This window comes from Ixodes scapularis, unplaced genomic scaffold (assembly GCF_016920785.2).
Source record: "Ixodes scapularis isolate PalLabHiFi unplaced genomic scaffold, ASM1692078v2 PGA_scaffold49__6_contigs__length_1374808, whole genome shotgun sequence".
In the NCBI taxonomy this organism is placed as follows: Eukaryota; Metazoa; Arthropoda; class Arachnida; order Ixodida; family Ixodidae; genus Ixodes; species Ixodes scapularis.
The window spans coordinates 736,552-759,091 of NW_024609878.1; the positions used below are offsets into that span (position 1 = coordinate 736,552).

The 22,540-nt window shown below is 47.0% G+C and overlaps 1 protein-coding gene across 1 annotated transcript in view; it reads left to right on the top strand.

Moving 5' to 3' along the window:
* Positions 1–11,587, top strand: part of LOC115330845 (sialin) — a 38,828-nt gene extending 27,241 nt beyond the window's left edge. Inside the window, exons 8-10 of the mRNA XM_029992890.3 lie at positions 6,174–6,329; positions 9,366–9,451; positions 11,191–11,587. Of these exons, the coding sequence (XP_029848750.2) occupies positions 6,174–6,329; positions 9,366–9,451; positions 11,191–11,418 (470 nt within the window). The 3' untranslated portion in view covers positions 11,419–11,587. The remainder of the gene's footprint in view (positions 1–6,173; positions 6,330–9,365; positions 9,452–11,190) is intronic.
* The last annotated feature ends 10,953 nt before the right edge of the window (positions 11,588–22,540 follow it).

The window sequence follows — 22,540 nt, forward strand, 5'->3', positions numbered from 1 at the left end:
CTTTACAAAGTGTAGGACAGAAGCTTACATGCCAACATGTTGCAACAAGCACACTTTGCTCTCCACCAGGTGTGGGCACTTCATTGTGCAGAAACTAGGTTTGTGGGATATGAAGTTTATTCTCCACCGTGCATAAGCAGCGTCACCGCTATGGCTTGACATCGGCAGAGCGCGTTGGTCTATATACCAACATGCAGCTCTGACGATCACACAGCTGCAGTGGCACTGCCGTTGAAGCGAATCTGGTTTCTGCGCACGTGCAATGCCCACACCTGGTGTGAGTAAAGTCCGCTTGTCCTGTAAACGGCTTGTTGGTGTTATACCAGGGGTGGCCAGACAGATGCAAAGAGCCCTGAAAAATAACTATTTTAAGTATGGCATGGCAGTTTTTGTATACGCGCTTTCATCTCACTTTGTGGTCACAGCAAAGTTTGCTTGTCAAGTGATTGCTCATTATGTTTCTTTATCGTACGTCCCCATTCACAATATAGGCACCTTGTCCAATCTTGGTTGAACAAGGGAGCCAAAATGAGAGCGGCTTTTTATTCTATTTTTCCTTCCTTCTGTTCTTGGGGAGGGGGCTGGGGATATAAGTGTTTTACCCAAAAATGTAAGAAAAAATTAAATTTTTTTGACCCTCTGATGGTGAGCATTGCCCAGGAGCAACAACTCATGGATGATATATTAGAGGGCAGCTCTTAGGCGCCCGTTTCGGAGTTGAGCGGCATCGCCGTGGCTGTCGGCGTAACTGCGCGTTGCATTATAGGACACTTCGCATAATGACGTCACACGTGACGTCACGTGTGAAGTCAAGAAGGCTAAAATCTTTCCGCTAAATTTAGAGGAAAAATTTCTCCGCTAAATTTAGCGGAAAAATTTCCCCGCTAAATTTAGCGGGAAAATTTCCCCGCTAAATTTAGCAGAAAAATTTCCCACTAAATTTAGTGGGGGAATTTTTTATCGTAAATTTAGCGGGGCAATATTTCCGCTAAATGGGAGGGGAGCAGGAAAGGAGGAGGGGAGGGTATGGAGTGGGAGGAGGAGCATACCCTCCCCTTCTCAGAATTCACCGTAGACTGTGAGGTATTGCAAAGTGATTTACATATTGTAGCTAACTAGTACAATCAGTAGAATATGAGTTTAAATGTTGGGAAATGTAACCACTTTGCTTTCTCAAAGAGTTTTTCCAAATTTGCAACAAGGTATACTATTAAAAACATCACCCTTTGCAGTATCTCTGAGTTTAAATATCTGGGGCTCTTCTTTAACACTTAAATGGAATAAACATATAGAATATATAATAAATGAGACTGGTAGGATGTTATACTTTATTCGAAGAAATTTTGAACATGTTTCACAAAACGTTCAACAAAAACTTTACGTTTTGCATGTTAGATCAATACTGGAGTATGCGTGCATCATAGGGGATCCTTGCCAAGCTTACTTTGTTGAAAAATTGGAAAAGCTTCAAAATCAAGCGGCATGGTTTGTTTGTAATAATTATGATCCATACGCTAGCATTTCTGGGATGAAAGCCATGCTGGGTTGGGAATCATTAAAAAATGAGAGGCAAATATTACGGTTGAAATTTTTTCATCAGATTTATTATGATAACATTGGCATTGACAAATGCGGGTCCCTTTTGGAGCCCCCCTATGTTTCAGCACGATGTGATCATCGAAATAAGTTTTAGAGCGCAGCTCTTAGGCGCCCGTTTCCAGCTTGAACGGCGTCGCTGTTGGCGTAACCGCACGGTGCATTATGGATAAATTTCTCCGCTAAATTTTGTGAAATATTTTCCCAGCTAAATTTTCCCACTAAATTTAGCGCAAAAGTTTCCCCGCTAAACTTAGTGGAAACAATTCCTTTCCAAATTTAGCTGTAAAGTTCCCGCTAAATTTAGCGGAAAAAAGTCCCCACTAAATTTAGTGGAAAAATTCCCCGCTAAATTTAGCGGAAAAAAATTCCCCGCTAAATTTAGCGGAAAAATTTCCCCGCTAAATTTAGCAGAAAAATTTCCCCGCTAAATTTAGCGGGAAATTTTCCCCTAAATGGGAGGCGAGCTGGAGAGGAGGGGCATAGCCTTCTCTCCGTACCTTCCCCTCCTCCTCAAGAGCTGCGCTCTAATTCGTCTTTCACTTTTTTTTGTGTTTTTTTTATTACAAACCATTTTGGTCATTCTTTTTTTTTTTGTAAAAACCATACCTGCCAACTCTCCAGCTTTCAGAATTTGTATCACATCTCCCGATTGTACGGATGCAACCTCAAATTTCCCAAAAGTGGCCGCCATACTTTTTTTCTTCTTTTTTTAGTAGCTTTATTGCTATAACCATTACGCGCATGTCAGTGCGAGTTACTCGAGAGTGGGTTTACCCCGGCAGGTTCATACCTCGGCAAACCTCACTCATGAGGGCCCTCACTCACCCTCATCTTCACAGGTGAGGTGAGGGTGAGTGAGGGCCGTGAGGGCGGTGAAGGCTGTGAGGGCCGTGAGGGCTGTGAAGGCTGTGAGGGGGGTGAAGGCCGTGAGGGGGGTGAAGGCTGTGAGGGCGGTGAAGGCTGTGAGGGCCGTGATGGCCGTGAGGGCTGTGAGGGCGGTGAAGGCCGTGAGGGCTGTGAAGGCCGTGAGGGCCGTGAGGGCGGTGATGGCCGTGAGGGCGGTGAAGGCCGTGATGAGGGCTGTGAGGCTGTGAGGGCGGTGAAGGCCGTGAGGGCTGTGAGGGTGGTGAAGGCCGTGAGGGCTGTGAGGGGGGTGAAGGCCGTGAGGGCGGTGAAGGCCGTGAGGGCGGTGATGGCCGCGAGGGCGGTGAGGGCGGTGAAGGCCGTGAGGGCTGTGAAGGCCGTGAGGGCGGTGAGGCTGTGAGGGCGGTGAAGGCCGTGAGGGCTGTGAGGGTGGTGAAGGCCGTGAGGGCTGTGAGGGGGGTGAAGGCCGTGAGGGCGGTGAGGGCCGTGAGGGCGGTGAAGGCCGTGAGGGCTGTGAAGGCCGTGAGGGCGGTGAGGCTGTAAGGGCGGTGAAGGCTGTGAGGGTGGTGAAGGCCGTGAGGGCTGTGAGGGGGGTGAAGGCCGTGAGGGCGGTGAAGGCTGTGAGGGCGGTGATGGCCGTGAGGGCTGTGAAGGCCGTGAGGGCTGTGAAGGCCGTGAGGGCTGTGAAGGCCGTGAGGGCTGTGAAGGCCGTGAGGGCGGTGAGGGCTGTGAGGGTGGTGAAGGCCGTGAGGGCTGTGAGGGGGGTGAAGGCCGTGAGGGCGGTGAAGGCCGTGAGGGCGGTGATGGCCGTGAGGGCGGTGAGGCTGTGAGGGCGGTGAAGACCGTGAGGGTTGTGAGGGTGGTGAAGGCCGTGAGGGCTGTGAAGGCCGTGAGGGCGGTGAAGGCCGTGAAGGCGGTGAAGGTCGTGAGGGCGGTGAAGGTCGTGAGGGCGGTGAAGGTCGTGAGGGCGGTGAAGGCCGTGAGGGCGGTGAAGGCCGTGAGGGCCATGAGGGCAGTAAGGGGTATGAGGGCCATGAGTGCGTGAGGGCGGTGAGTGGCGTGAGGGCCATGAGTGCGTGAATGGTGTGAGTGCGTGAGGGGTGCGAGGGCCATGAGTGCGTGAGGGCAGTGAGTGGCGTGAGGGCGGTGAATGCATGAGGTGTGTGAGGGCCATGAGTGCGTGAGGGCGATGAGTGCGTGAGGCCCCCTTCAGATCGAGCATCTTTCTCAGCAATTTTGGTGGTAATGGCGGGTTGTTCTCTAGCTTTCCCTAGATCGACACGAATTGCTGAGATCGGGTCCGGCTCGAAATAAGCAAGCAACTCGGAGCAATTCGAATGCGTTTGAAGCGGCTGCATCCAATCAGGGACGCAAAATTTTCACGCGATACCTCGTGCCGGTGATGATGACACCGAAAGACTTGGTTCTGGTTTGAAATCGATCGTTTTTTTTGGAAATAAACTGTTTCAGAAAGGTGCATTGGTATTCTTAACGAGATTTAAATGCATAAAAGCACGTTTATGACGCGTAATTGTGTCTAAATAGTGCAAGAAAAAGAAAATTTAATGATGACGATGGCAAATTGCAGCAATTGGTTGGTGCGTGTGATCGCGGGCGGCCCGTGTTGCTGGTGTTGCGACGTAAAGTTTCTGGGCGAAATTGCCCCATCTGAAACTGGCCTGAGTGGCGTGAAGGCGGTGAGTGGCGTGAGGGCCGTGAGGGCGGTGAGTGGCGTGAGGGCTATGAGGGCCGTGAGGGCCGTGAGTGGCGTGAGGGTGGTGAGTGGCGTGAGGGTCATGAGTGAGTGAGGGGCGTGAGGGCGGTGAGTGCGTGAGGTTCAGTGAGGGTGAGTGAAGGGCTGAAGGTGAGTGTGACTGTGAGGGTGAGTGAGGGGCTGAAGGTGAGTGTAGCTGTGAGGGTGAGTGAGTGGCTTAGGTGAGTGTGGCTGTGAGGGTGAGGGTGAGTGAGGGCGACCTAAAATGCCGACCTCTGGGCGGGTTACCATGTGACAATTCGGTTAGAGCAGCAGCGTAAAACGAGGGTAGATTTTCAGAAGCCAAGGTACGAAACCTCTACTCTGGAGTACAGTTCGAGCGCATTTTGGAACACGGTTTTTATGATCGTAGAGTCGTGGGTGCGCAGCCTGGCGCAGCTCTAGGCGCTAGGCCAAGCTAAGCTTCAGTTGACTTTGTCAGGTTGTTGAGTGAAGTGCGGAACGCCAAACTACTCTTTGTGTTTCCCCAAGTTTTGTTGGAACGATCGATGGCACTTTCAATAGCCAGGAGGAAGTACTTGCAAGTATTTTTGAGATCATACATGACTGAGGTTCCGTGCTTTGTCCGTTTGCGGAAGGGTGACAAGCGTGGATTCTGTACCATGTGCACCTGTGATGTGAGCGTTTCGCACAGCGACAAAGCCGACATCAAGATACACATCGCTTCACAAAAGCATCAGAACTACGTTCATGCCGCAAAAGGGCATGGCACCATCGGCGATTTCCTCCAAAACAACTGCGAAGACAGTGTCATCCTCGCAGATGCCTCTTCACAAAAATTCTTGTCGAACATAAAAAAAAAAAAAACATTTTCTGACTTTCCTCTCTTCTGCGCGGCGGTCTTATGAATTTTCATGTTGCTAGGTTGGCAGGTATGAAAAACAATCAGAGTTTGGAACATGCTGCCACCTAAACTATTCAGGATTTTAGACAATATTTTTTTTTTCTCGCCTGTGAAACTAAGAGTGTGAATGTTAACCTTCTGTATTTTTCTCTGTCCCCCTACAATAATGCCCTCAAAAGAAAATAAAAACACTCTAAATAAAAAAGGAAGCCAAATACGTTTCTATAAATTTGGCACCCTCTGTCGCAAGGGCTAGGATACCTGCACTTAGCAGTGGAGGATCAAATAGCATCTTTGAAACAGATCACTCATCCTTTAAAACCAAAGCCAACAGTGGATGCAAGGTACGATGGTGTGCACTGCTGACCTCGAAACTGAGGAGAAAAACGGGTGCAAGTATTTCAACTCCGGTCACACCTTTCTCTACTGAGCGAAATTCAAAATGCACTTATGCCTTCTCCCAGGTCGTAACCGCTTTCACACGTTTGACATCAACTAGTGCTGCAAATGCCCAAAATTGCTCACGAGCAACATTTAAAAAACACAATTACGAAAAAAAAAAAATTTTTTCGAGATTATTGTAAAATCTTGAGAGGTGCCCCACCTCAGAAAGATAGCCGACCCCTATTTTTGGCTTGATTTGCTTATTTTTTTAAACACCAAAAGATGGCCCCCTCTTAGTAATAGTAGTGTTGGCATCAATGATGGCCTTGGCATAAATGCGGCTATAGTTGGCTATGGTGGGATATAAGCTAACGTTGCTGACTGAAAAGTACAGTCATCTTTGCTTCGTTGCCCCTCGCCAGCATAACAAGCTTGGAAGGGACACAACTTAAAAATAGCAAGTTTTAAACTTTTCTTGATTGTACACCGAAAGTTAACCCACTCCATATCTTCACCCGATTTGCAATTGGTGTTAGGTGGGCCATCTCTCGGGATTTTGCGGTAGATATATATATATATATATTTTTTTTGTGTTCTAAAACCACGACACGAGTTTGTAGACGTCCAATATTTCAAGTAGTTTCATGCAACACAAAGGGTGCTGTCCGCAAAGTGTCAGGTTCAACTTGTGGCCGTCTCTTTCTGCAGGCCTTCTGGGAGGGGCGGTCATCTTCGTCTGCCTGGCCTCTGCAGGCTGCAACACCGTTCTCGCGTGCGTACTCCTATTGGTCGCATCCTCCCTGGCCGGCGCCCAGTACGGCTGCGACGGCGTTCTGCCCATCGACTTGGCTCCGGAGTTTGCAGGCAAGTTGTTTGTTTGCCAGAGGGCAAGGATTGTGCCTCCGAGCATTGAAGCGTCTTAGTTTCTGTTCGGTACCGCGGAGTCGGCATCAAAATGGAATCGCTAAAGACCCTTTCCATGTTTACAGTTTTCATTCCATCTCAAATGTCCCATATGGTGCCCTTGGCCATTTCCGATTTTTTTATTTTACCCCAGTGTCCTAAAACGTTCCCTAAAATATTTTGGAGGAAATATTTTTTTTTATGGCGTGAGCGTGGTTTGAACTTTTAAAGTGCGCATAAAACTAGGCATCAATCAATGATTTAGTCAAAATCATATTTTCTTCGAAACGATTGGCAATTTGTTTTATGAAATGAAAACGGCTTTTAGCTTGCTATGTTGTGATGACAATGCTATTTTTATTGTTAAAATTATTTTTTTTTAAATTTGACAAAATGCACAAACATTATAACTTCTCTCAATTTTTTATTTTATTATCTCTTTGCACCTGGTAATTCAAACTTTTTTGTTGGAAGCCTTGTAGGTATATTACAAATAAAAAATGTTTGAAGCTGTACAACAAAATATTTTACAGACCAAAAAAATTCTAAAGTTGTAAAAAAGTCAGTTTTGCTGCCTAAACAGCCGTCTATTCTACCTTGAGGTGGCCCGAGTAATAATATGAAACATAATGACTTTATAAGAAGAGTTTATTGTCTTTCAGTTCTCAAAGTTTGATCAAAATGATTTTGGTCTAAATCGACAAAAAAAAAATTGAAATTGAGCTCCCGCGTCGTAATCCTCTTAGCTCCTCTTCATTGCACAGCATGCCACTGTTGACGTTGTATCCAGACGAAATGCACGATTGTCTACCGCAAGTAGATGCAGAAAAGTTGTGTTGTCATATAGATATTCATGGGAAATGGCTTGCTTCTGATTCCGTGGCTTTCCAATCTCTACAATTGCAACCGCCGTCTGTAGTGGAGTCCTCTTGTGATCTAGCACAGCTTGTCATATCTGCTGTTTTTTTTAGCGCTGCCGGGGCAGCATATCCACCAGCAGGTCAGTTGTTTCACACTGCAATTTGTCCCTCTTGTCAGAGTCAGGACAGTAAGCAGCAGCATAAAAGCCTGTGAGTAGATAATATGAAAACGACTTATTTCAAATAAGTCATTCTGCTCATGGGATTTTCCTTGGTGAAATTTCTGAATTAAGACCACAAGCTTAAAACCGATTTTAAAACTGTGAATTCTTATGTCTCTGATTAGGACGTAAATCCAGCACATAGCAATGAAGGTGAGGACGGCTTGAAGTGATGAAAACTCAGTGTCTTTTTTTTTTTGGGGGGGGGGGGGGGGGGCCGTTTAGCTGAATAATGTAGTCAGGTTCGTTTTTTTTTAACAATTTCTTTTGGAACCCAGAGAATTGTAATACTTCCAATGTTATGTTCATCCCAGGTGAATAGCTGATAGGGCTTCATTATTTGATTCTGAAAGGGACTTTGAAGACTGGCCCTTGCTGCCTAACGCTTCACTGTTTCCCTACTCCATCACAAGTACTCCCATGGGATGTAGCAAAAACTTCCACTCAGCGGAAATGCCGTAATCGTTGCAAATGAACAGAAACGTTATCACGAGTAAACACGGGACAACTATCATTATAGTTTGGAAAACTAAATGATAAAAATTCCCTACTTACTCATCGGCACCTGTACGAACTGCAGAATGACTTGCCTGGGCCGATTGACCTACTTTATCATCGTTATAGCACCATACTCTGACGAAAAATAAACTTCTTTCTTGGGCAGATTCTCGATTGCACTAGTCAGTGGTAAGATAATTTGAAACAATACTCCTAGTTTTTCTGCCAGTCTTGGATGCTCTACTATCAAATAAAGCATCCAAGAGCCGTTAGATACAGTAGAGCATAGCTCACGGAGTCTACAAAAACCGCCGCGCTTACACGCGCACCTGGATGGGACCTCCACACACCATAAGCAGCAAAACACGAAAATAAGAAAAAATAAAAAGTAAAGAAAAACGGAAAAGCGAGGTGCATAAAGAAAACTCTTGATCCATGGAAAAAGCAAGCAACAAGAAAGAAAGTTCACTAAATTCAGGCAGCAAAAAAAGAAAGGCAAAGGAAAAAGAAAAACTGGGCAAAGCAATAATGGCAAAAGAAAGAGGTAAACAAAGAAAATTTGTAGAGCCCTTCCACTTCACGTGAAAGTGGAGGATCAGCGAAGCTGTTATTTTTATGACCTCTCGGACGACTTCTTGAATGACCTCAAGGACATCTAGGATTACGAAAAATTCTGAAACGTCGCCCACCCCCAACTTTTTATGGATATCGAGCGATGTCCCACGTGAATCACATTAATTGCACGGTCTGCGGTGTTGGTGCATTTGACAAGCAAGCTCGTAGCAGGTTCTCGCGAGTTCATCGCACCGTGAGATCAGAGTTTGCCGTGTCCGCGATTCTTCCCCGTGACGTGCGGGTTTGAAGCAGGTTCCCGCGTGCTCGGCGCACCGTGAAACACGAATCTACTGCGTCGGGGATTGCAGCGTCGGTTCCTGTGACACGGGAATTTGTATAGAGTTCCGGCGTCTTAATCACACCCCGAAACGCGATTCTGCCCTGACCATGATCTGCGTTACCAATTCTCGTGTCATGCGGCTGGTAGGGGGCGCCAATAGTGTTTAGCAGTCATTTTTTTATAAACTTTTGCTGTCTCCTAGAGATCGCCCACCTGATATATTTTACCATTTATCTTTTCAATACGGGTGAGCGTTCCTACGGGGTTTTACGGTAAGCAAAGTTTTTCTTCTAAAGCCACACAAAAGTTACCCATAGACGGTAACACTTTTGGAATTGGAAAATAACTCTTCTAGAAGGCAATAGAGACAATAGGAAATATGCTGCAAATAATTATTTTCTGTCATTCCGTAGACCCAACAGGGAGCTATTTATAGCAGCCTTCTCTAGGCATTATGGCGGTGTTAGAGGATTTCTAACCGTTTATCCTAGTGACTCTCTCCTACTTGCGGTACATCCTGCAGGTTCTGTGATGGGACTCGTGAACACCGTTTCTAACACGGCCGGGATATTTGCCCCAATGCTTGTGGGCTACCTGACAGAAAACAATGTGAGTCTTTTATTATTTTTCACTCCTATCTCGCACAAAGTTATGCTGGAGTACAAAATTTGTACGTTCACCTGGGAGGGAGGGAGGGAGAGACAAATGCGAACAAAAAACCTTTTACTTTGTTGCAGGCATATTGGCAGATATCATATCTTCCAGGCCACAGTCTGCATTAAAAAATTTCAGCAAAGAAAAAATAAAAAAGTTTTAGTCCATTTATGGTACTTAATTCGCATCCGGGGCTTACATGGGCATGCACAACGGGGGTGGCGGTAACGGGGGGAGGGGGGCAAGCACGCTTACTCTTCCAATGGTTCGAGAAGGGTGGAAATTCGGGGGGGCTAAGCATGTTATGACCCCTCCAAATGGCTCGAAAGGAGTGCAAATTCAGTAAGGTTCTATTTTTGTTGCATTACACAACAAAAATAGAACCTTACTGAATTTGCACCCCTTTCAAGCCATTTGGAAGGGTCATAACATGCTTGCCCCCCCCCCCCCCCCCCACCGCTATGCAAGCCTATGAGTGCTTAGTCCATATCTCAGAAAGCTTCTCATACAAATTGCACCTTGAAAAATGCCCGCTCTATTAGGACATAATGAGAAACAGCGCAAAATGGACAGGACACAAAGGATAAGAAGGATGCAAGGTGTCCTGTCGCTTTTGCGCTGTTTCTCATTATGTCGTTCAACCAACCAGCCCAGCAAGGTATCCTGTTACAGTCTATTAGGACATACAGAAGCTTGTAGTATGCAGAAATCATCATTAATGTAACTTGTCATTCACAAAAATCCGTTGCATCTCATTGCACTGAGCTATCTTGGAAAAAGAAATCCTCGTACAGTCTGCGCCCGCCGTACAGGGTACTCGGGAGTAAAAAAAATTGCACGAGTAAACGACCAAATGGAGTGCATCGAAACTCTTCACAGAGGTATCTTTAGGTTGTGAGTTTATCATACTCAAATTTCACAAGTGTGAGTTTCAAGCAACAAACCTTAAGCCGAAAAAATTATGTTTTTGTTTCTTCCTATGCATAAGGAACAAAATGGTAAAAACCGTCCGGTCGACGCCGCTGCTCACAGATGGTATTGCAAACGGTCAGATCTCTGCTTTAGGCTGTTCAGCTTAAAGTGCATTTTTGCTTCATGTGGTGCAGTCTGTGAGTAGGAGCGTAGGCTGGATGGTTTTTACCAAGTTGCTCCCTGTGCATAGGAAACAAAAAATATGGAATTTCTAGGTTAAAGTTTTTTTTCTCAAAACTCACACTCGTACAATTTGAGTATGATAAATTCGCACAGAGGGGAAGACTGAATGGTCTTCTTCTCTGTGCATAAAAAAAAACAAGATTTCTTATGCTTCAATTTTATTCTTTGAAGCCCACACCAAGTCTGCCGAGTATGTGGAGGGTAAGCTCTCTGGTTCTTGCGCAGGGGTTGCGGTGACATACTCAGAACGCTGAGCTCTTATTGGCTGATTGAAAAAAGGAATAGTGGGGAGACCTTAACGCTAGATGCCTCGAGGTCTACCCACTATTCCTTTTTTCAATCAGCCAATAAGAGCTTGGAGTTCAGACATCACCGCAATCCATGTAAAAAGCAGACAAACTTTCGTTCCACATAGTCTGGAACATATGGTAGTTCCTTGGGCCTCTGAAACCAACGTAAGCCTGAAACGTTCCGTATACCATACTTGAAACCAAGACAGGAGTTTCTCTTGGGTGCCGATCCGGGGTCCCACCACGCAGGAAAGCCTGGAGCAGTGGAACACCATCTTCTATGTGTCAGCCGGCATCAACCTGTTTGGAGGCGTGGTCTTCCTGATCTTCGGCACGGCCAAGGTGCAACCATGGGCCCACCCGCAAACCGAAGGGGTTCCGGACACAGATCCGCTGATTCCTTCGATCAATGACGATCCGGTGCACGGCGCTGCTTCCCCGAACGACGGCGCCTCCTCATCGGACAAACGTGCCTGAAAGCGCGCTCTGGGTTTCGCCCGAAATCGACGCCGTGTGCAGTGCACACACTGCCGTTTCATGCAGTGCACGTGCCATGATGTGCCGGCAAGCAGTACGCGATTCCCTAAAGGCTGCTTCACTTGTTGGCATATGTGCGCAATTCAGCCTGTCGCATTCTTTTGTGGCCGCTTAAAGGGCAACTCCGGTCCATACTTTCGATTTTGGGATTATGACTGCTTTTAGTGCAGTCAGCGTCCCTGAATTGCGAGGTGTAATTTTTTTCTCGTTATTGTGCGTAGTTTTAAAGATATAGACGCCTCAAAATTTTGTTTGGGGCGCGGCCAACAAAACCGAAACTAGCCGCTCGAGGTCCCGGCAACACTGGAAATCAGCCGCTATGTGAACGTGACGTCAGGATCGTTCTCGTTCAACGAGTATGCAGGCCGAGCGGCACCTACCTCTGTTGCGCTAGCCGCCTAAAGATAGGAGGAAAGCTGATTTTGTTTTAATTCTGCATACGTGGTAGTTATCGAGCATATGTAGCATAAGTTAGTGCGTATACCCAAAAGCTAGCGACTGGAAAACCCGTGAACTCGCACGGGTCCGTACTCGGCGGCCGCCGCGGTGCGTGCGCTATGCCTACTCGTCGGTTGCATACCCAAAAGCGTAGAGCAACACCAAGAGCGGTGTTGCTCTACGCTGCACTGCTAGTGACGTATACAGCGCTGCGGGTCAGTCCCAGACACAAAACTTTGAGGCTCTCCGGCGCGGGCCGCGGCGCCCGAACACACGTGTGCTGGGCTGTACATGTCTGTTTTTTCGTTCCTTTTTCCTCAGGCGCGTAAAAGCCGAAGTCCAAAGTCCACTCGTCAAACAGCGTTCACCCACACCTTCTCCAATTTCCGGTCCGTTGGAAACTTGTGAAAAAGCACCTCCGTTTCGCGCAGCGGGTTGTTTGAGCAGCCCACAGCGCTACAAGTTGCTCTCGGCACAGGCATGTAGCCAGGGTGGTGGCCCAATGGGGCTCGGCCCCCCCCCCCCCCCCCCCCCGAAAACTTTCATTTTGCTGGGACCTCCTCTCCCCCCCCTCCCCCTCATACAGTATTTTGTCACGGGCGGCCGGCCCCCCCCCCCCCCCCCCCCGAAACGAAATCCTGGCTACGTGCCTGACTCGGCATCTTTCCAGGAACAGCTGGGCAGTCTGGGGCGCGTCGAGTTGCTCGCTAAAACGAGTCTTGGAATCCTCACAAGCAAATAAACAAAAGGCTATACAGAAGCTACACGGGCTACAGATAAAAGCAACGGCTAAACACGCCTATCACAAGCCAAAGTAGCGGTGGTAGCGGCTCAAAGAAGCGCGCTCCACGCAACGCCCGGACCAGAGGAAAAAAAGAGAACGATAAGGACGTCACGTCCCAATGTTGCTTTAGCGATCGGCAACCCGCTGGCCGCCCGCTAAGGAGCAGCGGCTCGCGGCGGGTCGCATTTTGATTATCGGAATTAGTTGAGAATGCGGCGTCCCACGGACGTAATATTTTCGCTGGGGTCGTATTTTGTGTCACTACAGCGATACCAGTAATTTATTTCATTTTGAGTTTTGGCCGGAGTTGCCCTTTCCGCTTAATGCACTGAAGCCAAATACTTTACTAGGGGGAATACGGGCCACTCTGCTCGCTTGCATTAGATGGAGCAACGGCGGCATTGAAGCCTTCATCGTGGCTTGGCCGCTCCGGCCGCCGACTTCTTTCCCCTCTTTCTGACCGCGTCATCTCCATATACCTCTCCCTCCGGATCACGGGGCCGCCCAGCAACCCCGATTTGAGAGAGCCGAGGGAACGTGGACGTGAGCGGCAACTGCGATGCGATGTACCACGATGTAAACGGAAAGCGCATGACACAAGTGGAACCAGGTGATGATTCTAATATTTTTCTGACCGTCAGGTGCTCTGGCAACTGTTAGTTACTAAATACCTAAATGTCTACCCGCCTGCTAAAGCACCGACATGAGGCGTAATTACGGCTAATCAAACTCGTCAACACCCTCGCAGTAATTAACGTCTCCGGCAGCTTCGAAGCGGCTCGACAAAATATTGAAAGCCCGCTCAGGTATGTATTTTACTGTTATGCCCGCTTATCGGATCTGTTACAAGTTGCCTGTGAGTAGCATGCGCCATGCCTAATTCAGAGCTGGTGGAACCAAACAAGACATTAAGCGCACGCTGCATATATGTACCTGGTAATTTGATAAAAGGTTATTTTAAAGTTTCTTTTACATTAAAAAAAAGGTCGGCAACGCGCACGCACCAAGTATGCGGCGGTTAGCAAAGACGCTGACCTAAGAGATGGCGTTGGTTACCGGCCTATTAAAAGAGAAAAACGATGCTGCGACACACCCAGCCATTTAAACATCCAAGATCCTGCCTGTGCCGAGCTTATTGTGTTCACAGGGAGCGGTCCATATTCCCCCTAGTAAAGTATTTGCCGGAGCCATCTTCTGGGCAGCCCTCGAACATTTCTTACCCGCCTATATGTTTTTATCATTTTTCATGTGTTGTTGCTTTACTTTGGGGTTGAAAAAATTCCCACAATGTTGTAAGTATTCTTTTCTCATAGACAGTGCTTAGATTTGATATGACAGATATCGCAAAACCTTCGGTCTATAGTCGAAGACATCAACAAGGGGTCCGATTTTGGTCAAGGGGAGAAAGAGAGAGTTCTGGACCTCTGATTGGACGTGGTGCCGCAACTTGCGTGTAGTCAACTAATAAGAAAACATTTTTGACCCTTGCACGAGTTCAGAATTGGGCAAAATTTTGGCGAGACAGTCCGACCAACTCCCAAATAGCGTGAAAGGTCTTGCGGCCTCTGACATACTTGGCCTTAGTAGTACTCGTTCAGCTATCGGTCGACGTGAGCTTCTGAACAGCAACAAAACAACTTGAAGTCTTCAAAAGAAGCGCAAGTTGGTTATGGCTTTCGACGTGAAATAGCAGACAATCTCGATTTCGGCCCACGTCCGATCTCACTCCGCCGCAGTGTCCGGTGCGCAGCAGACAATCGACTTTTTTTCAGTCCGTTAGCAGACGCCATACGGTGTTTTCTCGTTTTATTTCTGTCCGCAAACAACGCTACGTAGCAGACTAACTGCATTCATTGCTCACGTTAGTGGATGAACCGTCTACGAACGCTAACTCTCTCTCTGCGAAAGGCGAATTAGACCTCGCTCTCTTCCTCGTGGTGACCATAATCGGACACCTCTAGATGCTCCGCCTCGAACGCGAGCTATCTCATTTCAATGACACTGTCACACATGCAGCCATATGCTGGTGGAAGGCAAGAAGTGCATTCTGGAGGCCTGTCATGTGTAGTATCCTAGTTATAATTGCTGTCGCTCTAGGTGGCCGGAAGTGGAGGGCAAGTGGCGCCCTCTACAAACAACAATTTTAACTAAGATACATCACCAACTATAGTTATACACAGGTTGGAAGCGTTCCAGGTCTGCCCCAATAGATGGGTCCACCCTGTCAGTGTGTTCAGCGGTTACACGGGAATGCAACGTCCTTAAGCACACTCAAACACCAACGTGAAAGCCAACTTTAGCACGCAACGCACAAACAGAGTCACCGTCTGGCATCGGAACATTGAATTCCTCGTCTTCCGTGTGTCTCAGAGATCCACGAGACACTCTCGTGAACCGAAATACGCTGAGCATTGATTGAAGCGACCCGTTTCTTGAGATTACGCTCAGCTCGAGCGTAATCTTTTTGAGATTATGCTCTGACCTGGTGGTGGGCAACTCAGCCAGTTTGTCCAGTCTAGTCTTTCAGTTGTTGGGGGTGTCAAAAATTGTCAGCTAGAGGATACATGTTGGCAATGATTCTGGAGTCGCTGATGTCACGCAGGGAGTGACTATAGTCTCGAGTATTTCGTTATCGCTCCTTGGCCAATGGAATGGTGGCATTAATCGATAACAACTCTGAAAAACAAATCACGAAGCGAGAAGCATGAACACAATGGGCCACGTCCCATGCTTAAACTGCATGCGACTGTAGTTCGCGACTTTTGGGGCAGTTTTGATTTGATGCGTGCACAGGGGTGCCTCTTGCCGGCAACTCTGTGCAGTGTACCTCTGCCTCGGCTGTGAGAAATGTCTGTGATGCTCGGTGCTTTAAAACTTGAAGGTCGAAAACTTTACACTTTTGTTTTGTGTATTATAACCAGTGTTTCGTGTTTCCGAATAAATCCGAAAAACTCGGAAAACGCTTGCTGGTAACATTTGTGTCAATTCTAATTTATCCAATAAACTACTAATTTCATAACCGCAATGTAAAAAAAAAAATTGTGCTCTACAATGAAGTTTGTTCAGAGCACAGGCTCACTGGTGCTAAGGAGAAACCACTTCAGTTTTTTTTTCAGTTTTTTTTTCAAATCTTCCATCATCGCTTATCTCTTCAAAGTTCGGTCAGGACAACGCGTCATTCTGCAGTCTGGGTCACGACAAAAAAGAAAAAAATTTGAGCCGTTGCAACAGGCATTTTGTTGAAAGGAGCTACATCTATGAATGAGTAGACGGCGCTGAATGGCCGCAGTGGGCCTCGCTTCTGACCGAGGAAGTCAAGAACGTCCCGTTTCAACAGAGGTACCTTTTGGGGCAATGTAGGAAATAAAGGGACCAAAACTCGACTGGACTAGTCAAGGGTGGCGTGCCCGAGAGTGGGACAGTAGACGGCTTTTATGTACCAACTTTAAACTTCATTCACCCCTTAGCTGACAGGGCACTGGAAGCTACATGCTCGGTGAACCAGCCAATTGTCAGTCTTGCATCACTTATCATGCCCTTTGCTCATACAGATGTGCAGAGAGGACATGAGGCAATAAAAGCATGGCCCACCAACCACATGGCCTCTACCGCCATGTCAGCGTAGGGATGAACGGAGCATAGAGGCGGCAGGGGTTGGTGGGGTCGGCTGAGTGCATCTGGCATAGCAGCTCGGCAGTGGTGAGTTACTAGAGCACTTCTGACGCGGCATACCACTTTCATGCTGCTGACCACAAACTTTTCACGTCGCCTTGCAGTGGCTGCTGCATAGTTAGCTGATAAGAGCTTGATTTGTTTGTGCGACAGCTCAAAATTGACCATTTTTGTTATTCTCCTAGGCAAGTAAAAATGATGCCTAGAAATGACCCTCAATATGTAAAGCTTGGGAAGTATGTATTTGCGAAGAAAAAAAATGCCATTTCCGAAACCAAATTTTAAGCTCTCGCAGAACTGGGGACTCCAAGGGGTGAACAGTGAACTCCATGCCATTTTGTCCTCGCTCAAAATTGGTTTTCTCCGCTGCTGCCGTGCGAGGATAAAGAGTGAGGACACAACTTGAACATGTCGGTCACACTTTTGGGGTCCTATTTATCCAAAGAAGCAAGTTCTTCATTTCCTCAAATTGCGTCTCGCAAATGCCGTCGTTCAGTGTTAAAAAAATGGGGCATGCGAAGTCTCTAAATTGTGTGGTTCATTAAGTCGTTGCAAAACCAAAAGTGGGGAGGTGTTGGTTGGGATAAAAGACTGCAAACTTTAAAAAGCCGCAGGTGCGCACAGGGAAATATCTTTTTACATTGCAATATTTTTGAAGGGTATGTGACAACACGCTGCATTGTTTTATTTATGTCAAAAACAAAATAAGGGACTTTGAAGTGCCCTTTCAACGATGTTAGGGGCTAGGAGAGAAGCAGGCAGCATCAGATGCCGTTCCACTGAAGCCTAACCACCAGGGGCAAGCGCAGACTGATCACTTGTATGGCAATGCGACTGCCAAATTCTCATTGTTGGACAGAGACCACCGCACGCAAACGAGGGGGAACACTGGCACAACTTTGCATGAAACCCAGCTGGCTTCAAAACAGGGAAAGGAAACTGCTGCGAGAATTCGGCATCACCCTACCACCATATTGAAAAAGTCTAGTGTGGCCGTGACGACAAGTAAATGAGAGAAAGTAATCAAATGGCAGGGTGAAATGAATTTTGTTGCTCAGTTGTTAACCCATCACCAACTGTATGTCTGCTTCAATATTACATTTTTCCATGGTACAAAATGCAATACCGCACTTTACTCTAAATGCTGCGAGTCATCGGAGCCAAACCAGTGCCGACGGTGCGTCGTGCAACCTTTCCGTTGGGTGCAACAGCACATGGAGCACAGTGTCAACGGGCAGTGGCAAGGAGTTGGATTGCTCCGGTGGCTTGTATCGTCGGCTGCGGTACAACAGAAAGTGAAACTGAGTAGATTGTAATGGCACTTAGATGGCACGTAGAATGGAGACAGCGGCGAAATCTAGAAAATTGCCGTAAAGATTAGTGGCCTTGCACATGACACACATAAAAGCCAGGGCAGATGCCTCCAATGCGATACTGTAAAAGCCTTAATAATCGCAAGCCCTCAATTTTCGCGAATTTCACGAATTGAAGAATTCGCGAAATTTAAGGGCTCGCGAAAATTTCGGTCCTTAAGATTTTTAATGCAAGCGTCTGGAATTCGCGAAATTTAGTGGTCGCGATTATGTCATCTGTGACCAATTCGCGAAAAATAGGGGCCGCAAAAATAAAGGGTTTTACAGTATAGTAGGTGACAGGTCAAGGCGATATAGTAGGTGACAGGTCAAGAACAAAGTGGAAGCCCCTCCCACCTCTTCCACTTCAGCAGAGCGAATGCTGGAGAGGAGGCATTCTCGACCTGACGCCAACTATAGTGAGGCTGGGGCGGCTGTTGTAGCTGAACCAGTGTTAAAGGGGTCACAACACAGAGATAATAAAATCTGAGATAACTATACTACTGAAATACATTGCCTGTTGCTATCTTGCTGCTGAATATGTTTCTGAAGTTATACAAGTGAATTTGATTTAGTTGCGGGACCCCTCGGACTATACCCGCCTATCCAGCGAGGCTGCCATGTTTGCAAGCGCCTGTGACGACCTGTGCCTCGTCCCTCCAGTGCCGCTAGCAATAGCTGGCAGTGAGGCTGTGCGACACATTGATAGGTCCCTTGCATGCACTTCCAGATGTGGATCCCCAGTCACCTGGGCTTCCATCGTTCCAACGTGCTCCCTCACACCCACTTCCTTCCACAGTTTCTATCCGTTGGGCTATTTGGCATTGCTTGCTTCATCGTTATTGTCGTCAGTTTCGGCAGGAGATGACGGACACAAGTAGGGAGCCAGAATAGCTGACAAGCGAAACACAGCGAACGTGAGTAGGGAACCGCTAAAGAGAGAGCATTCAACTGCTTCATCAGAGTTGTGTCGTTTATGGATGAGCCGCTGTCGTTACGGTAGGCAGACTACGTCAGAGTTGTGTCAGGGTTACCGGGTAACCACTGGCAAATTGCAAACATTCAAAATTGATTTCCATAATTATTGGAGCCTTAAAAATCCTGAAACTTTGTGTCTGTGTCAAATAACCTATAGCAGATAATCTACACAATCTATACAAATAATCTAACTTGTGGAACTTTCATGTCCTGACCCCTTTAACATTTCTAAAAAAATAAAGTGTACATACCGCATGATACAAAGCTAATCCACCTGTCGTTTATTTGAGACCTTTTTTTTGAAAGAAACCGCAGTATCAGTCAACAAGACCGAGTACCGCTTTACGACGAGACTGAGCCTGCCTCCAAGTTCAAAGCTATCCAAAACCGTGTGAAACTGGCGACCAATATTCTAACCCTGAAATTAGCTCGGGCTGTTCGCACAGAAGGAGCACACTTCACGAAAAGCGTCGTGCGGGCATTCTTTCGTTCCGCAAGGCGTGCCTAGCCTTCAAATTTCTTGCGTTTGGGAGGCAGGCATGCTCGGTGGAATGTTCCCAACAGAACTCTTGCCAACCGAGACAGCAATCCCCATCTTCGGTTCAATCTATGCATAATATTATCGGTATGTAAACTTTTCTCTGGCAGTATACATTTTTTACTGTACTATCTTGGCCGCTTCAAGAAAGCACTTTTCGTTGAAATACTTTGATCTTGCAAAAATAGTCTCATCGTCAGAAAGACCTGCCTCAGCTGACGTTTCATTGAAAGTTAGAGAAGTGTAAACATGAACAATATATGTGCTCGATTTACTTTGACATCAGCTGCTAGTGGCACTGCACACGCTGCTGTCGTATGCCCGTGCCGCAATCCAAGTTGCACCTTGTGTACTAGCAAAGTGGGCTGTGCGTGCATACTTGGGCAGGTGCCACACTGCCCAGTGAATTGTTTTGGAGTTCATGGCTTGCATTTGATAGCTCTACTTCTCTACGGTTGTGCATCACCTTCTGTGTTTGAGTCTGCTACATGCTTTCTTCTCCACATTCACTCTAGGTTCAGAATTCCCTGCCCCTGAATCATGGATCAAGCCTTGCCAAATGGTTCTTTTGGGACCACTTCTTGATAGACCAAGTCTCTCCTCCAGTGTCTTGCATTTGACCATCTTTCCTGGTATACCTCCCTTTAGACGGTAGTGCACAGGTGCTCCCGCCGTATTTCGCCAGTAAACTTCGGTCAGTCGACACACCAGGTCACTGTGAAACATATTCAAGAGTTTTATGGAGCCCTACGGGGAAAGGTGACTTCACCAGTATTAATTTCTTGACCTTGCTAGCAACTTCAACGAAATAAAACACGTCATTACAAGAAATTGTTGCCGCAGTGGCAAATGGTTGTTAGGAAACCCCAAAATATTCCGTAGGCTCACAAGAATATAAAGCATTTCTGTTTTTTGTTTTTTTTTCACCCATGTTGCAGAATGTTTTATTCATAATTGATCCCAAATTTCAATTGATGCAAGTTGTAGTCATAGACGCGCAAACAAATACCCCATCGCAAAAAAAAAGATTACCTTACGCACGCGCTTCTTTCTGTTTTTGTCTTTTCTCTGCCTCTTCTCACCTCCTCGCTTCTTTTGATTTGTGACGTCAAATATGAAATTTAGAAGCTTTGTAGGCAACATTTCTATAGCATTTAATAACGGCAATCGTAAAACATGTTTTTGAACGCAATGGCGAACACGCTACAGCCCTTTTTGAAATACCAAAAATCGGAGTCTGTTGTGATGTCAGCTCCTGGATTTTAATCCTCCCTCGGAAAACACGGATGATCGGGGAATCGGACGAAGTGGTCTTTTTTTAGATGCCCGACGACCTCTCGGGCTTCGAAAAGGAAATAGTCAAATGGTCAAAACAACTGGGTTTGGTTGTCTGTGTATCATAGTTTTGGTTGTGGCTCCGCCGGGGCAGCCTTTCACGCAGAAGCGACAAGACGTTAAGCGTTGTCTGCTTCGCAGCGATAGGCAGGCGGCACGGCCTATCGCTTCTGCAAAGAAATTGCACTTTTCAGTGCAATTTTTTTTTTTACACCGGCAATTATCAGTAGTTTATGTTAGGGGGTACATTTTACGGCGTATGCATATCAAAATCGCTACTAAATTGACTTTTTGAACAGCTCCGGATGGAGTAGGCGTCCTCTATGTGAACTTTTGATTGTTTTTTTTTTTCTGTTTTTTTTTGGTGGGACATCACAAAATGGCAGGCTGCCGTAAAAGCAGACCAAGCGAATGTGAAAGTGATCGATGCCGCATTACCTTCTCCCCAGAACTGGAGATTGAAGCTAACGAAAGCACGCTGGGATTCCATTTCCCATGTATTTTGTCAATAAAGGCAACGTGGGAGTTATTTTGTTTACAGGCCACTACTATAGACCGTTCCATTAGGGTCATAGCAGAGAGAATAAAAAGAGAAAAAAATGCCCTCCCCCTCTCACCCGCATGTCGTCTGCTCCGCCGAGTGGGCAGTACCTGGGATCCGGCAAGCGTACAAATTCTGTTTAAAATCGTGTAAATTTGTTAATTTCAAGCGCAGATTTTGGTTTGCCAGTTATTGTGTATAACTATGCTAGATAAAAAGACCGAGTCCAATTGCGCTGTTATCTGCATGCAAATAAAAGAAATTAGGGAAAACTGTGTCAGACTGGCCGGTCTCTCCGGCGAATCCTGCGGCTGTACCTTTTTAACTATACAAAGTTCGTACTGGTGTAGGCCTTTAGCGACCATGAGTGGATGTCTGAAATAATAAATAAAAACATGCTCTCCTGCCGCAATACACGCAGTGGTTGAGGGTAGTACTGCCGGCTGACTCAACTGCTATTTAAGTAACGGAAAACAGATATGGCAGTTGATCATTTACTGAAGTAGAACAACAGAGAGCTATAGGCTGATTTTTGAGTAGCCATAACTATTCTAAGAACGCGAACCACTTCACAACGGCAGCCACGAGCGAGAGTTCGATGTTCCGTACAGCCCGCCGATACAGCCCAAAGATGGAGAATGGCAACCTCCCGTTTTGTCGTCTGCTAGCAGAGTCGGGGACATGCCCTCTTTCGTTTTACCCCGCCGAATTTCCCGGATGTATGGAGAGGGCGCTGCTGTCGAAAAAAATGGTGCCGCCCAGAGAGCGCTAAATGGAATGGTCTATAAGCTCGTTACATGGCACGTAAACAGCGTCTCGGTAAGGCTCTGCCCCCCCCCCCCCCCCCACCCCGAATCTCTCCAGGGGGGGCACGAGCCGCGATGCCCCCCCGTAGTCTGCCCCTATGGTAAGTATTTTGAAATTTTAAAATAAATCTGCAAACTGCAAAACCGAGATGCCCCGCTGCAACACGCCGGTGTAAAGCGGTGAATCTTGACACCAGCGTGCCGGTCAAAGCGGTGATGTTTTCCCCGAGTTCACCGGTGTAAAGCAGTGAAGCTTGACACCAGCGTGCCGGTTAAAGTGGTGATGCTTTCCTCGAGTGCACCGGTGTGAAGCAGTGAAGCTTGACACCAGCGTGTCGGTCAAAGCAGTCATGCTTTCCTTGAGCGCGCCAGTGCGAAGCAGTGAAGCTTGACAGTAGTGTGGCGAGAAATCTGTGATGATTTTCCCAAGTCTGCCGGTGCAAAGCAGTGAAGCGTGCTGGAACATCAGCAATTGCGGGGGGGGGGGGGGGGGGGGGGGGGGGGTGTGTACAGATTCCGCGGCACTTTCTGAAGGTTGCTAAGATTCCTTGTGGCCAGAAAGTTTGAGAAGCCCTGCCTTATTTATGGAGTACTAAACCCCAAAGTGGTTATTCAGAT